Below are 18,010 nucleotides of genomic sequence, written 5' to 3'. Positions count from 1 at the left end.
GAACTTTACTTACTACTTCTTCTGAAACCTAACAAGTTGATAGTCGAAAAGTTTGCTGGCTTGGTCCTGTTGTACTGGTCCCAGGTTCAAAACTGTCAGCTTTTATCAACTGACATTAAGGAGTTTTGGGTTCAAGTATTTTATTTCTGAACATCCCAAAGTTATAATTATATTATATCACAACTTTTAAATTATTATTCAGTTATCCTAAACTATCTTTCCGATTATCAGGAAATAAATAATATGCACACTAAAAATCAATGTAAGAAAAAGTGTACATTTTTATAATTTATTTTCCAACAGCGACAAATGAATATACATGAACTAACCAATGTGGCACACACTGATAACACAAGTGTCGTCTGCTGGAATTAATGTGACCTTTAACCTTCACATGGTGAACCATGACCTAAGACCCTGCTGTATTGTTCCACAAAATGTCTTTACTAAACACTACAACTAATATCACAAAAAAGAATTTTGAAAACTCTAAGACATCAATTATAATACACTATCTAAAATACCAGTGGCTACAAATGGTTATGGTTTGTCAAAGTTTTGTTTCTGAATCAAAGTTCTTTTTTTCTCAATTTTAACCATTGTTTTCAAGGCCAAAAATAAAATAAATTAGTTTGTTATAAATTTACTAAGTAAAACAAATACATCAATACTATTTCACTAAGAACAATTTTTTTATTGAAAAAAAAAAAAAAGGAATTTTGAATCAGTTGTGTTCTAATGCTTTGATCATGGTTAAATCTGAACAAATATTTTAGTATCAGAAAAAGCTTTATAAGCAAAAGATGCTTGTTCTTGAAGGATTAATTCTAAGCATTACTCTTAATGTAAGAATTCAATCTCAGGCTATCACACTAGAATTGATCACACTCAAAGTGACATGCTTCAAGCCAGCCTCAGTCAAATGAAATGGTTACAGAAAGAGCTAAGAAACAGAAAAGAGGGACCATTATTGTTGTTATCCAGATGACAATGTTTACAATTGTTCAATAAAAGACTCAACGAAACTCAGAAGTAAACTTTAGGAGAGCATGAAACAAGAATCACAGAGTGGACTAAACATTGACTACAGTGTTTCCCAAATGTTGAACAGCGACCTACCATTGTTCAGAGAAACAGCTGATGAGTCACAAAAAAAAAACCTTAATTTTCAGCCATTTCTTTTTGAAATCATGTTCTTGTTAGTTTCCTTTGTATCACACATCTTCATGTTACAACATTCTCAGTGTGTCACAGTTCCATCTCTTTTGTGGAGGAAGGGGGTATTTGTGAGAAGGTATCCATGCTATCTTTAGGCACTCAGGAAACAAAAATCAGCTCGTGTTTGGATTAGAAGTCGGGCCCCCTTCATAGGTAGCCAAATGTTTTACACTACTAAGCAACTAGGAAAAAATGATTCATTTTGTCTCTTCTTTTGTTTTAACATTAGTTTACTTTGTTTTGTTAAGATACTTTTTTTGATTGTACAAAGTAAATCTTGAGCAAGAACAGAAGCTATTTTATTTATTGATACAGAATTTCACACTATTTTTTCATTACTTTCTAATTGTAAGAGATGGGTAAAAAGTAAGTACTGGCACTCTTAAGCATGAATACATCACAGCACTGGCAGAAAATTAAATAGCAACTAGCCATCTATGCAAGAGTGTTCCTTCTCTTCTTAATGACAAACTATGTGAATTTCCTGTCAATTTATTGTCAAAGTATCAATTAAAAAATGTAATGGATTGAGATATGATTAGGGTAGCAGTAATAGCTGTTGCCTAGTCGCAGGCACAAAAATATTTGGGAAACACTGGTTAAAAACTTAAAAGAGAACATTGGTTTAAAAAAAGATAAAACAAACAATACCAGTAAATAAAATATTAAGTAGATTGGTTTAAAATGTCCAACAAAATGTTTTATAAATATTAAATGTGGAATTTCGTTCAAGTAATTAATGTTAAGCAATTTATTTAAAGAGTGACCAAATTTTTAAAACCAAATATTTTAAAAGCGTTAAAAATAATAATTCTATAACTGAAATTCAGACATCTACTTTTCCCTTTTGTTTTTAGCTCAAAACTTGAAATATTTAATTATAGGCAAAACCTTTAATAAAGAACAAAATGAAATATTTATGGGGTAAAAAAACAACCCAACAAAACTGTGAAGAGAGGACCAAATACCATCACTATGATCACAAAGTCCAGATATCACGGAACATAACCAGTACTAATGTAGAGCTAGTTAGTACATTGATACATGACTATTTACAAATGATGATAATCTTAATACACAAGAAGCAGCAGGCAGCTTTTCTAGTCTGAATGATTTTTTTTTGGTATCATTCTGTCAAATCTGAGACATGTTATGAAATAAATTATGTTGCACATTTTTTTTTGTTCTTCATCTTTTTTCCTAAGTAAATATTTTATAAAACAAAAGTAACAGAGACCTTTAGGTTTTAAAGAATACAAAATGCCAGTAGGCTGTAGTTAGAAGTACTTAGTAGAAACTTACAACCAAGTTGATATTTGTTTCTCTAATTGAATGTTGTTAGTTTCACAAAAAAAAACAACACATTTAATCCATAAACAATGAATACATAAATGCATGTATGTACATTAACAAGTTGACACCTCGATAAGGAAATGATACAAAAGTTGTACAAAACTGAGTGAACAAACTTTGTTGTTTTTTTTCTAGTAAAATTAAAATATTTCAGAATCCATAATTCGGAAGCAATGGAGACTAATATAATAGTTAATCACTAGTTAATGTGATTGTCCCTCACAGGTCTCGTGTCGTTGGTTAACCTCCTTAGATTGAAAAGATTTAGAAAAACAAATATTTTAAGATAAAAAAAAAAAGCTCCTGCCTCTGTCCATCTACTCCACCAGTCAGATCACTTTCAGAGTGGATTGCAGATTAAAAAACAATGGACAAAAACACAAATTTATGGTTTACATTTTGAATGTTGAAATTAAAATAGGAGAATAAGACTGGTGAGTTTTAAAGAGATCATTGATAAATGAAAGGTGCAGAGTCCAAGAAATAAAAAGTTTTATTATAAGAAGCTCCACCATATGTTTTATTATTTGTAATATTTTCATTACATACTGTTAGTACAAGCTATTTAAAAAAAAATGGTTTCAAGAGTCGACTAAATGTTTACAGTATAAACGTTTTGAAATTATAGTTTGTTTGTTTTCTATTAATTTAAAAAAAAACAACAACTTATTCTTAATATTTTACACAAAACCACTGATGTGTAAATTTAGCACAAAACAAAAAAAAATGTTGACAAAACAAAAAAATTAACTGTGAATTAAATGTCTAATTCTTTGAATATGTTTAACTCTCTCTGACTGGCAACAGAATCAACATGTCTCCCCAAGTGTTTAACTCTTCTCTGGAACCTCTTGGAGTGTGTGCCACTGGGCAATGGGTCGTCTAGGATTGGCCAACATGTCACTCCAGTGGCGTAGTTCAGTACCTGATGAGTTGCATCCAAGGACACATCTGCCAATTGGCTCTGATGTTCCGATGCGATCATAATCAACCACCGTAATGATGAGTGTTACTTTCTGTAAAAAGTCCAATAGCAATAAACATTAAGTTCATATCATAAGTAGATTGTTGGACTATACAATATTCTGAACAAACATTGCCTGAAAGTCAAATTTATAGTTAGAATTTAAAATATTCATTATATTTGCTCTAAAGCACAACTTGAATTTGCTTCAGACACAATTAAATCTACCAATTTGTATCTTCTAGTAGGATGAAAGAAAAAAACAACATATAGCCTAGATTGAATGGTTAGGTCTACAGCAGAGCATATTTTTTTTCATAGCTACTAGCTAGACCAGTTGGTAACTAATTAAAGTTACCTCACTGAAGGATTTTTCAATGTAGGAAAGTGCTAACATATCTAAATATGTGTACACTCTTACATTTTAAGTGTACTCTGTATGTACAAAGTATCTATATAACCAGTTGCCATCCCTTTTATTTAATTCCTTTTTTGAGAGGCAAATTTGACTTGTCTGCAGCAACCTGATAGATGTAAAAAATATGCCCTGGTCTACAAGGATTTTTAAGCTAGGTGCTGCTTGCATTACTCATACATGAAAGCACATGGTCTTAACATTTTATTTTTTAAATTGATCACTTCCGGTTAGGGATTTTTTAAAAATAAAAGTTTGCATATTGTAGTAAACAAAATTTTTTTTTAGTGACAATGAATATCATATTTTTAGACCAAATTATTGGTTTTAATTTCATGAACTTGCAGTAAAACCAGTATTTTATAAATTAATGAGCTATAATTAGAGTGATAGTATAATTGTTATTGACCATTGTCTTGCAAGCTTCACCTACTTTGAAATAAACTGAAATACGCCCAAAATATATCACAAGATACATAGATCTAAATTATAAAATCATTTAAAAAAAGAATTTCATATTTTCAGTGAACTATATTTCAGAAAATATGAATAAAATTTAATTGATTAAAAGATTTTGCAATGTCCATTGAAAGAAACTCTTTAAGCATCATGATCAGGAAATTAGGTTAGATTTGACATCATAATAGGCTACAGATGTTTTGAATAAGATTTGGCATTTACGTTAAAAGTTATAATATTATATAATAGAATGCCAATCATACAGTTACAGAAAGCATAAATCTATTTTAGACATGTGATTGTCTTTACATTTTTTCTTTAAGCATGAGCTAATGTAAAGTACACATTTCAATTATTCAAATACGATCAAAATTCGAGCAAGTGATAATAACATCTACACTAGAGAACAATACAACAGCTATATTTCAATGAAACTACACAAGACAAAATACACTCTAAGTTGCCAGTTTATCATGAAAGTGAAAACTTATTTTTTTATAAATGATTTATTTATATGTGTTTCCAAAAATACAATTTTAAAACTGCTTTTATAATTATATTTTATATCAGCTTTTTTGGTCCAAATGAAAGGAAATCTATCTACACATTCTGAACCAATAATGAACAACATCAAACTGTTGAGCAACTCAAAAGGTAGTGCATTAAATTCATACAAAATGTTATTTGAGATAAAATATTGTAACATTGAATCCTGTTGGGCTGATGTGATAAAAATGAAGTTTAAAAAGCTTTAAGATTTTTGAAAATACATTTCTTACAATTACAGTATTTAAATTTAAGATTATTCAGATCTGTCTTTGAAATGTATTGCAATCATTTTATTGTAAAAATATGAAAGCTGTATTTGACTGAAAAATTAAGTAATCATATATATGTCTATTAAATACTATTAATTGAGAAAAAAACTGTTAAAAAAAGAAACAATATTGAAATTACGTACTTCAAAAAACAAGACTGTATTTTTTGCTTGTTTCCAAAACAAGAGTTAAAAAATTTCTTTGCTGAGCTTTTTAAATGAAGAGGCAGAGCTCATAATTTTACAAGTGGACTTTTAATGTGACATGTTTCTGTTAGATTATCTTACTTAAGATGTTCCTACAAAACAGATTAATAGGCATTACTGACATATTGGAGAAGATTAATTAGCATATGTAAATGTGCATTCTTAAATTTGAATTAAAAGTCCATTAGTCAACATTGAGTTTAGTTATTTGACTATCAGTGAGAAGCATAAACTTTATGTCCATTATATATCCATTAAAAAAGAAGTATTAGATGAGTGGTTTGTCATTGATTGCTAATAATGATATTTTTGATATATGTACATACAGATGCTCAACACTTATATCTTGTATACAACACTTTAGCCCCACCATATTCTATATGCAGAGAAAAGATTGGACACAGAACTCAATGTTCTTACATTCAGAGCTCAGTGTTCTAATGCACACTAAAACATGCTTAAGCTTATAACAGATTTCAGATCTGATTATGATTAAGCTACATTTAAGTACCCATATTTTAAAGTCTTTTAAAATTTTTTAAAATAATGCTTATAAATTTTTTTTTCCAAAAAAGAATAAAAAGATACCAGGTAATTAAACTATTTTAGTCCTGTAGACTATTTCAAATGTTTAAAAATAATGAAATAAATTATGACCTATAGTTCTGATCCTCTCTAGTGATTGACAAGATCAAAGTAATACCAGAAATTTACTTCTATCATATCCAGTAATATCATTGAACTATGCTACACACAACATTCCAATTAACTAGAAGCAAATATAACATATTCTCCCCTGTAGGAGTTCATTTGATTCTTAGACATGAAGCTTCATAAAAAAACAAATATATCAATAGACCTTACACTTCTAAATGTATATATATATATCTAAAGCTAGTCTTCAACAAAAAAAAAATAAACCACTATAGAGAAAAATTTATAGCACACTTTCTAGTATTAAATTGAAATTATTAGCAATACACAAGTTATACTTAGCAATTTTAAAATTCTTTTTTAAAAATGTAAACTTATGATAAGTAAGAACAATATAAACTATATTGCCTCATTAAAATAGGAAGTTGTTAAATACAAAACTTTGAATAAGAGAGACATCAATAAGATAAGAAGTGCTTGAAAGGTTCCCTATAATAGATCATATTCATCTTATACAGAAAATGCCACAAACTTCATTTAGTAAGATAACATGTTTTCTTTTTCTTTTTAAATGAAGCAATTATATGATGAAATAAACAATGTAGACAGGATTGTTCACTTGGCACAGATTTACTTCCTTGTAACAAAATGTTTTATTCTTTTAATGTTATGAGCATTAGAATTAATATAGTCTCCAAAGCTTTTGTTAGGAAAACAACAACGATACAGATTCCTTCTGTTAATAATTAAATAGTTCACCAAGTCTGTTTTGATGGGTAGACTTTGAATCCAGATGGATTCATCACTGGATACCACCCAAAATTAACAGGATAATGCCTTAGGTACTAAAGTACTACTACCATGTTGGTTTCAAATGTCACATTGGTAATTGTTAAGGAATAATAATATTTTATCCTTGAATGAAAGTGAAATTCAGTTTTAGGACAATCTTAATAAACATTCTTGGTCCCTACTTTTATGTATTCATTACTATTGTTGTTGAGATACTATTGATTATGTTGACATACCAAAGCTTGAGACAATGACCAGACCAACAACAATCATTTCAACATCAACAGCCATGGCAAGAACTAAAACAATTAACATTTTCTTTGGCTATGAAAAGCTTTCAATCTCAAATGGACAATTATAATCCATTTCTAATTATTATATGGAGCTAAATCAAACTAAAATATATTTAAAAAATCACCGCTATAAAGGATACTATAAAAGAAACATCTACAGGTTTTTCTATTCTACAGTGGTGGGCTTTATTAGTATTATATGAACAGCTTCTGACAAACTTTTAAAAAATGCCTTGATATACAGATTATTATTTATAAAAATATTATTATCTCTACAAGTGAACTTGAAATTGATCTACTTTAATGTTTGACAAACTTTAAAATATTCCTGACATTTTATGATCATATATACAGATATAGTTTGTTGCTATTATGTGTTAAACAAAATTTTCTTAGTTATTATGAACTTTGTGTTTAACGCTTACAAATATTGGCTTAATGTAATCATGATAGAACGGCTGAATACTTTGTGTTTTAAGCAAAGACATAAGTAATTAATGTGTCCTTAGTGATCTTATATATATGACCATAGATGCCCTTCACTACTTCCCCATCAGCTGTTTGAATGTATATAAATAGCACTGTGCCAAGACACGTGACAACTAGCTATACAAAACAGGTACCTGAATTTGTTCGAATGGAACTTCAAATGTAAAAGATTCATTATAGTAAGGATTGAGGGTGCATTTCTTGATGGTGGTCTTCTTCTTTTTCACCCGCTTTCCATTGAGCATCAAGGAGATTTTCACATAAGGGTCTGTTCCAAATGAAATGTATCCACACATAAAAAAAAACAAGAAAGCAAAAAAAGTGGTGGAAATTAAAACATGACAAAGTGTGCAGCGAAAAACAAACAAAAAAAGAAAATTGACTGAAAATTTAGCAAAAAAAATATTTCTTTTTTTCAGAACTTAAAAACAACAATGAAATATTTTAAAATGGAAATGATAAAAATTGTGAGGAGATATAAATTTGTTAATAAACAAAGTGTCGACATCTGTCAGCATCCATCCTGTTGTAAGAAATAAAATGCAGAATAAAAAAGACAAACTAAAACATAAACAAAACAAATATAAACGATAAACAAAATGTTTTAAATCAAATTACTCATTGCATTCATGGTATATATATATATATAATGTTTGTTTAAAAGCAGTCTTAAAAAATAGAAGCCTCTTTTGTGGCATTAGTTAAACACAATGAGATATGGGTTTTTGAACTCTGATTTAGTGATAAGAAAATATAGGTGTGAAAGAATGTCTAAACAGAACATCTTGACCATGGCCATGCTAGGTTATAGAGTATTATATCCATGCCATTTTAAATACACATACAAGTCTTTTTTTTTAATAAAATATTTAAAAAGTTCTTTACTGATATATATATGTATTTTTCTTTTTACATTAAGATTTTTCTTTACAGTAATTTTAATATAGGCTAGATCTTTAATTCAAAGTTTAACAGGTCTAAAATAAATAATTCTGGCTGGCACAGATAGACAGAAGTAATCAGTAACAGAAATGTTATAGTTGAATAAATAGAAAAAAACCAACAGTTAAAAAAACACATGTAGAAAAATATCATCCAAGAAAGTGTGAGGGAAAGCTTCTAAAACATTTAGACTTGGACACATTAGTTCTTCATCAAAACATGAGCCAAATTTTGAAATGGAAAGAAAAAACAAAACAAGTAAAATAAAAAAGTTTAGAATCAAGAAAACTGCTGAGGATAAAACTTGACAATAATAATAAAAAGTTTTTTAAAAACTTTATTCAAAATAATGGTGTGAGTGACATGTATAAAGAAAAAGACTTTGTTTCTGAACTCGCTGGAGCTCTACCTGAATCTGCTCAAAGGGAACCTCAAATCCAAACGACTCGTTGAAATATGGATTGAGAGTGTTTTTCTTAATAGTTGTTTTCTTCTTCTTGAGTCGTTTAGTGCCCTGCACAAGAGCAATTTTCACATAGGGATCTGTAGAAGTTTAGGTTAATGAAACATGATGTATAGTACTAGGCATCCAAAACCCAAGATTAAATAGTGTGACAAGACAATGATGAAATTTCGGAAAATGGCAATAAAAGGATAAATAATGGGTACTAAAGAAAAAAGTCACAACTATTTACATTTTTTTAGAAAATAACCCTTTAACTCATTTCATTTAATTGGTATTGTATTTATAACACTTCAAAATAAAAAAAAATGTACATATTGCCTTTGCAACTCTACAAATATTATTTTTTTCTATGTATTAAATTTTAAATTTATTTATTTATTTAAATTTATTAACTTTTAAATTTTTTATGTTCTTTATTTTTAAATAAATTCCATCTTTTAATAACTTCCAGATTATTAAGAAGAACTTTTAAAAGTACCAATCAGATGTCTTATATTACTAAGGCACATAGCTCTAGTCTTCATCATTATCAAACTTCATTTGAGTGAGAGCTTGAGAGGTTCAAATCCTCTCTTGCAAAAGCCTTGGACAGAAACCCTGCTATTTTGTGTAGTGCATATGTCACCATACAGGTCAAGAATATGTGGTTTCCCAGACCAGGCTATGGCCGAACTTTGACTCATGATGCCCCTGTTATGGGGAAGAAGAGGACACCGTGTCTCATATTCTTTTTGACTGCCTCAGACCTGCCGATCTCCCATCTCAAGAAGTAGTACAGCAATGACACTGGGTTTGTTGGCCAAATATTAAAGACTTTGGCTCTTTCAATTTGGATTTTCTGTTGCCCCTGATTTTGACAGCAGTAATAGATACATGTATTAAGGAAGATTAAAATGATAAGTTACTATTTCACCCACATGGCATCCTTCTTAACTGTTGACAACAAAAAATTGTGAGCTTTTCAATATGTGCAGATAGGTCACTATACTTTTATATTTATCTTTTATTGTCTTTTTTTTTGTGACCCCACACAAATTAACAATTTAGTAATTTGCATTGCCTGTGGATAAAGATGACTATTAAATATAATTATATACCAGAGGTGGGATTAAAAAAAAGTAGTCATATTCTTTTAAAATGACAATTATAAAATAATGAATGAATAGTTCTGGAATTCAAAGAAATGTTCATGTTCAGAGCTGACGTATAAAATAATGAAAAATTAATAATTATGAGAATAAGGGCAAATCTTTATATCTGCAAGCTACAAAATCAGATTTAGTTCAACAAATTTGATTGTCAAAACATTTTTACAATCACAGAAAATAGTCTTGAATAATTAATAGTTTGAATGAATTCAGTGGGAACAAATAGTTGTGTAAGTGCTGTTCTGATCAATCATTATAGTTGTGTAGGTGCTGTTCTGATCAATTATTATAGTTGTGTAAGTGCTGTTCTGATCAATCATTATAGTTGTGTAAGTGCTGTTCTGATCAATCATTATAGTTATGTAAGTGCTGTTCTGATCAATCATTATAGTTGTGTAAGTGCTGTTCTGATCAATCATTATAGTTGTATAAGTGCTGTTCTGATCAATCTTTATAGTTGTGTAAGGGCTGTTCTGATCAACCATTAAGTTTGCTAAGCATAGGCCCCCTTTTTTTTGTTTGATTATTTTTTTTATGGCCAGAGATCAATGACCCTGTTGAAGGTAAGTTTGTTTTTGGATTTGACAGAGAGAACTTATTGAGAAGGTATATGGAACTTTAGCACATAACTCTAGTCTCAAGAGTGTGGGAGTATTAAAAGAATCTTGTCTTACATAATACTCTAAGGATCATGTTTTTGTGTGTTAACTGATATATGCCTATCAGAATATAATATGTACCATCCTGTGCAGTTGTAATACTTCTTTAATGAATTTAAGTTGCTGTCTGAAATGAATATGAACTATTAAGAAAAGTGCAACGCCATCACCAGGACCAAACAAACCAAGCCATCACCACAGCTAAAAATATAGGCAATCAAAACAATGCAAAGACATTAAGATACTCCTTTATCCTGCACATGGGTAATAATTCATCTTATAGATAATGGAAATCGATATGTTGTTTCTTTATATATCTTGTTGACCTTTTATGATCTATAAAGACCTATGAGTTGAGTTTCCAGTAGCCAAAAATCTACAATCAAAATGTTTGATAACAGACCTGAGAGGCCGCCAACATCCATCTTTTTCAAGTTCTTGGCCTCAAGAATAACAACAGTCAGTTTCCCAGCAGTGGGAACATAGCGAAGTGAAAAACAAATATCTCCAAGTTTGTTTTCCTGAAAACAAAAGAAATGCTTAAATTGGCAAGATCTACATTTTAGTCTGAATCAGGATGTTTAATTTTTTTTATTTCTATACATATACAGGCGCTGATATTGAATATGATTTTTTTTTTCTACAAATTTTATTATATTGAATACAAAATAATTTTTTTAAGTTTATTTAAGTAGCTTTGTTAGTATAGGACTATAGGCCAAGGCCAGAAAAACATTGACTAATTGCATTTTTTTTTACTGTTATAATAGCTGTAATAGGCTTGCATTTTGATAGTGAAATTGCAGAAATTCTACCAAATTGGGCATGTATCAAGAAATCATTTGTATTTGTAAACAAATTTCATAAAATATTTTTCCTCAATCCTTATATCATATTTAAACTTTGAGACAAAAAAGTTTCTGTAATATCTTTAAATAAAAACACTGATGTAGCCCAACTGCTCTAGTTTTACTTATGTCATAGAAGAGCTCCTGATCAGTTATGAATAATATTAGAGATTCGCTATTTCAATGTTTTATAAAAAGATCAAGTATTCTTAAGGCTTTAGTCATAGCATTCAATGTTCCTACCTTTTCAGATTCAGTATCAGGAGACTGTAGATCACGCCATTCCTCAACAACCCTTCCCAAGTCAATAGAATTCAATGGAACCTGGACCTGGCCAATCTGGTCATGTTTAGAGAAACGGTCAAAGTCATAGACAGCAAAGGTCAAAATCTTAGACCCAACTTCAGCATATGGAACCTAGAGAGAAAAGGATGTGAAAACAAATTTAATGTAGATGAGAAGGATTAATAGCATATGAAATCATTTGTACTGCTAAATTTTAATGCTTAAAACCAAGAATTGTTGTTGTTTTTTTTTTTTACAAAAAATCTGATAAGTATGAGTAACAACAAAAAAAGAATAAATAATTTCCTTTAATAAAATAATATTCTTAACCTCTTTCATAGTTTGATACTTTATGCATAAAAAAGCTTTTAGATGTTACCTTAAAGGTAAAACTTTCATTAAACACTGGATTAAGTGTCTTTCTGTGGACTTTGGTTTCATATTTTTTCTTTTTATCTGGTAACAAATAAACCTTCACATAGGGGTCACTTGTTCCAGACATGTCCATGCCAGGAAGATCAGCGGCTTGTATTACATTGACACTCAACTGAGAAATAATTTAATGCATTTTAGAATCATTTTTTTAACAACAATAAATTAAAAATACTATATGTATTAAGATAATTATAATAACAAATCAAAGGATACGAAGGTCTATATAAAGGGAAGAAATTCTGTGAAGCTCTCAGTGGTACCTTTTCAAAATGCAATTTTTTTTTTTAAAGTTGCTTTAGTCTGATATGAACTCAATCCTTCCAGATGGAATACCCATTTCTTAGCCACTGAGCTATCCAAGTAGTTATAAAGATAGAATGTTTTATAGTTTATTGTTAGTTTGAAAATATTAGCGAATTACCTAATTCTCTACATCAGACTTATCTTCCCTTAGCTTACTACATTTTTTATTTAAAAAAAATTAATTATGTTAAATTGATTACTAATTGGTTATTTTTTTTATTTAAGTTATGTGCTGTCATCAAGCATGAGCTTGTATGCAAAATGTAATGACTACTAGACGAGTAGATGTGGTTGAAAAATTGATTACAAAAATCCAAACAGGAAAGATACAGATTGAGTTAATATTAGCATTGTAAAAATGCTGTGGCATGATAGTTTTTGATTACCTCTCCTTTCTGGAAATCATAATCTAATGAAAACTGTAGCTTTCCCAGCTTGACCTCTGACTTTGTGCTCTCAGCATCCTCATTGTCTTCCATGTTCACAGGAAGTTCATCGAGGTCAGGTTGTACCTGAATGAGCATTTCAATATAACTTTCTACACAGCATAAAACATAAGCAGCATAGACAATCTTTTAATACATAGACTATTGAGTTTACATTATAAATAAGATTAGAATATATTTTGTAGGCAAAGGTTTCAAACAAAAAACAACATTTTTATAGATTAAATGAACTGTATGGTAACATTTTTGTCAGTGACACTTCTCAAGAAATAAATGTAACGCTATAGTATTTTCAGTTTTATGTATTCCTCATAAAAAAATTTGACAGAAATTGTTCTTCAATTAATTAAATACTATATTTTATAGAAATGGCTCCCGTTTCAAGAGACAGAAAAAAATATTTTAAAAATTTAGTCAGTTCTGATAGTCATATGGGCTTCCCACGGTAATGATAAATATTACAGTCAAGCTTTATGTTCTGAAAAAAAAATCCTAGCAAAGTTGTTTAAAAAATACAGAGTTGTCCTTCTTTAAACGGATGTATACTTGCAATAATAGTGGCTTGGTAAAAACATAGAAACCAATTTCAACAAAAGCACATAAACAGATACAGCACTGGTGAACAACATGCATACACAGATGCCCCAAGTTAAAATATTGCTTATTAGTTCATTTAAACAATGCTCCAAATTGAGAATAACTATTTGATGCAATGAAACTCTACACAGTCAGTCAAAAGCTTATCAGCTGGTTATGACTAGATATAACTTAGCAAATTCGACTAGACAATGCAATGTAACAATACAACTACCTTTTCTTTGTATGCATTTCCTAGGAGCTGAACACTCTTCAAGTCCACAGCACCTTTCAGTCCCTTTTTACCTTCTTTCTTCTTCCTCTTCCTACAGCATCGTCGGCATACACAATAGACTCCACACACAAGGATCAACAAAGCTCCAGCAATAATCAGTATGATGGCCCATATTGGTACTGTTGAAAGTTCAGTCAGGGAAATGACAAGAAGAACATTTTTATTATTTTATTTGAATCTGGGACAATGTGGCTGCTGGGAAGAGCATGATGTTGCTTAATTTATGTTCCTAGATTACATTTTTGGTCATTAGTGAGAAGAGGGAAATGATGCTGCAGGAATACCAACTTCGAAAGGATATATCAGACATCTTTTTCACTTGATCAAAAGTGAACCCCACATATATACCTGTTACTGTTTTTTTTACTTATAAACAATTAAACTGTCAATTTTCTGGTGATGTAATTAGATTATTTGGAGCCACGGTGGCTGAGTGGTTAAGCATTTGGCTTCTGAACCTGGGGTCCTAGGTTCAAATCTTGGTGAAGACTGAGATTTTGAATTTTGAGATTTTTAGGGCACGCCTGAGTCCATCCAACTCTAATGGGTACCTGAATTTAGTTGGGGAAACTAAAAGCGGTCAGTTATTGTGCTGGCCACATGACACCCTGATCGTTAACCATTAGCCAAAAGAAACAGATGACCTTAACATCATCTGCCCTTAGATTGCAAGGTTGAAAGGGGAACTTTACTTTAAAAAAAATTAGATTATTTGTTGAACAAGAATAGATTAGCATATAAGATTAAATCTAGTAACAAATTATTTTATATGGAGAGTCTAGGACCCCAGCTATGCCAGTAAAACTTAATGCTTGTCTAATGATTTAAAAACAACAACAAAGTGTGAGCCTATCTTGTGTAACATCATGCCAAACTGTCAGAACTCAGAAAGTCTAAAGAGCTGTGTTTGATTACAAAGAACATTGTTATTTCTAACTCACGTTTGTTGATCTCGTTCATAATGGAGTCTTTCAAGTCATTCAATTTGGAGCTTGGACCTGCAGATGTTGTGGAAGTCTCGGTATATGCGGCTGTGGTCTCCTCACTCTCTCCAGCGGCCCGGTGGAGTCTGACCAGAGACTCCATGATCCCTAAGGCCGGCATTTTGATGAGGGGCAAGCCCTAAAGCTTCTTTTTCTGTGATGCAAACACTCTGAGAAAAACAAAATGTAACAATGTTTTGTTAGAAATGTATGGACACTAAAGCTATTTTAATCATTGAGGATCTAGATTCTAGAACTAGCCTCTAACATCCTGTAGTGAGAATCTAGATTCTAGAACTAGCCTCTAACATCCTGTAGTGAGAATCTAGATTCTAGAGCTAGCCTCTAACATCCTGTAGTGAGAATCTAGATTCTAGAGCTAGCCTCTAACATCCATTAGTTGTAGTATTCATGGTGCGAAGGGCTTTCATTGCGCTCATCACTTTTTAGAAGAGCTACAAGCATCGAGTGTCGTAACACTATCACTTGTTGGTTGTCGTTACTGAATTAAGAATAAATTTTTGTATATCTACTGACATATACATGTTTCCAGATGTGTTTTTGTCACACTCAACCTTTTGAGTTTCTGTTGAGGTTGATTCGAAATCATATATTCCCGGTCCGACGAGTATCTTGCTACGCCACCGCATACGTCAGCGTTAAAAGTGCATATTTCTCCTCCAAGTATCTTACAAGAATATTTGGGACATAAGTCAAGAGGTATTAGTACAGAACACGATGTTTCCTACTTTCCTTAGTTACTGAACAAATGTAGGGTGAGATCGATATGTACCGGTACACATTGGAAGTTTCAAGACCATTGGCGATACCTTAAAAAAACAGCATCGATTTATCTTTCAACACATTTGGAATGTTTTTACTATAAAGCAAGAATGTTACATGTATGTACGCCAAGCTTTGATATATGACATGCTCACTGAAAGAAAAGCTTATTGGTCCTACTTGTGGCATGTGTAAACTGAATGATGGAAATAAGTACGCCTAGTTGTCTTTAAAGTAAAGGTAATCAATGCAAACAAAAAAAAAGGTAAATAACATACTATAAGCCTAATTGTAAAATAGAATATGCTTATTTTAGAATGTCTAATTTATGAAGTCTAAATATATCCTACGCATAACGCATATGTTCGTATTTAATTGCGCTTCGGCAATCAATTCTATATATGTATATGTATATTTATAGCTTTTATAGAGCGCTTTTATATCATGCTTATAGCATGCTCAGAGCGCTTTCGTCCAATCTCATTTGTGGACCAGTTGGGGGGGGGGGAGTATCTAGCAGTTGGTTTTCCGTGCTGCCAATAGGCGCTCAGTAAACACAACTCTGCCCGAGTCGGGTGTCGAACTTCGAGCCCCCTTCTAGGTTGCCAAGCAAAGCCAAGTTCAAGCGCACTTAGTTTCTCGACCACGCTTCCCAATTGTGTGAACAAAATATGGGCCATGCTTGAATAGAATAGGACTTTAAAACTTAACATATTATATAGATCTATAGGCTATAATAGATCTACAACACTTGAGACCGATTCATCCACTATAAATAATTAGTCACAAAAATATAGCCTAATCATTAAAGGTATTATTATTGTTGGTTACATTAACGAGTCCATTTAGTACATGTCTATATGGAACTAAAAAAAAAAAAAAGATCTAAAAATAATAGCCTATTATTGAAAAGATCAAAGCCCCCCCCCTCCACCGTTTTAATTTTTCGGAGGGGGGCTCTTCTACGATTAAAAACCATCTTTTCTAATCAATATACCACACACGGCAGACACGAAAGAAGATAAATTGGAGGGGAGGTAATCAGTAAGCCACCAGTCCCTTGAAACCAAATGTCAGAGTAATATTGAGTTATTACCGCCTCGCACCAGAAATAGTTTTCATAATAGAAAGGGGCGAGTGGGAAGGGGTCGTTTATTAACAGAGAGGGAGGAGTGAGGCAAAATAAATCTTTAAAAAAGATGATAATGAAAATTAAACCTAACACTAAATTACCAAAAGTTGTAACCTACATTACTTCTGGTTAACATACCAATACGCCCTGTTATATTGCATACAATAAACAAATTGCATATCTTTTCTTATCTTATCTTATATTATACAGACGTTACTTCGAAAAATAAGATGATTACGTCCTACGGTGTCATACATCTAGTCATGCATATTAACCAATGACTTAAATTCTGCCAAGTCACTGGTTTTCCTGGCTGGCTCAGGCAACTCATTCCATGCTCTAATAGCACTTGGTAAGAAAGGAGCATTTGCAAACATTTGTCCTAGCATATGGAATGAAGAATGTGCCTTTATCTTTGTGTCTTTCTGAGTATTTTATTAGATTTTGTTTTTGTATCTGGAGATTATGGTTCAGTGTTTTATGTATAATTGCTGCTTTACTTTTGAGTCTTCTATCCTGAAGGCTTTCTAAATTTAGTGATTTTACTACTAAAGTGTTACTCTAGTCAAATGTGAATATTCGTTTGTTATGAATCTCACTGCTCAATTTTGTGTATGTTCCAGTTTCTTTATGTTTTGTTGAGTAAAGGGGTCCCAAACAGAGGATGCATATTCTATTATTGGCCTAACATACACATGAGTTTACTGTTATTGGTGTTGATTTAGAGACATTTATTATAACAGTTTGTTCTCCCCCCTATCAGAAAATATTTTATCCACTGATGCAGTGGACCATCTGTACCAAAATATTATAATTTTTTATGCAGACTATGGTGGTAAACTTTGTCAAAAGCCTTGGAAAAATCTAATAAGATAGCATCTATGTGTTCAGTATTATCTAAAACTATTGAAAAATCATCAATTAGTTCTATTAGTTGTGTTTCAAATGATCTAAATTTCCTAAAGCCATGTTGGTATGGAGTAAGGACATTATGTTTGTCTAAGTGGTTTATGATTTTACTACATATGTGTTCTAGGACTTTACATGT

At 31.1% G+C, this 18,010-nt stretch overlaps 1 protein-coding gene across 3 annotated transcripts in view; it reads right to left on the bottom strand.

The window, feature by feature from the left end:
• Nucleotides 1–275: 275 nt before the first annotated feature.
• Nucleotides 276–18,010, bottom strand: part of LOC106058703 (synaptotagmin-1) — a 56,130-nt gene continuing 38,395 nt past the window's right edge. For 2 of the 3 annotated variants that reach the window (XM_013216186.2, XM_013216187.2), the window contains exons 2-9: nucleotides 15,006–15,217; nucleotides 14,005–14,183; nucleotides 13,134–13,259; nucleotides 12,389–12,556; nucleotides 11,968–12,141; nucleotides 11,280–11,397; nucleotides 7,796–7,929; nucleotides 276–3,587 (exon numbers count right to left, since the gene is read on the bottom strand). In XM_013216186.2, the coding sequence (XP_013071640.1) occupies nucleotides 3,402–3,587; nucleotides 7,796–7,929; nucleotides 11,280–11,397; nucleotides 11,968–12,141; nucleotides 12,389–12,556; nucleotides 13,134–13,259; nucleotides 14,005–14,183; nucleotides 15,006–15,168 (1,248 nt within the window). In that variant the 5' untranslated portion in view covers nucleotides 15,169–15,217 and the 3' untranslated portion in view covers nucleotides 276–3,401. Of the gene's footprint in view, nucleotides 3,588–7,795; nucleotides 7,930–9,012; nucleotides 9,147–11,279; nucleotides 11,398–11,967; nucleotides 12,142–12,388; nucleotides 12,557–13,133; nucleotides 13,260–14,004; nucleotides 14,184–15,005; nucleotides 15,218–18,010 lie in introns of all 3 variants that reach the window. The other variant, XM_013216188.2, reaches the window with a different exon arrangement.

This window comes from Biomphalaria glabrata, chromosome 6, assembly GCF_947242115.1.
Source record: "Biomphalaria glabrata chromosome 6, xgBioGlab47.1, whole genome shotgun sequence".
In the NCBI taxonomy this organism is placed as follows: Eukaryota; Metazoa; Mollusca; class Gastropoda; family Planorbidae; genus Biomphalaria; species Biomphalaria glabrata.
This window is presented reverse-complemented; position numbering and strand designations above follow the sequence as displayed.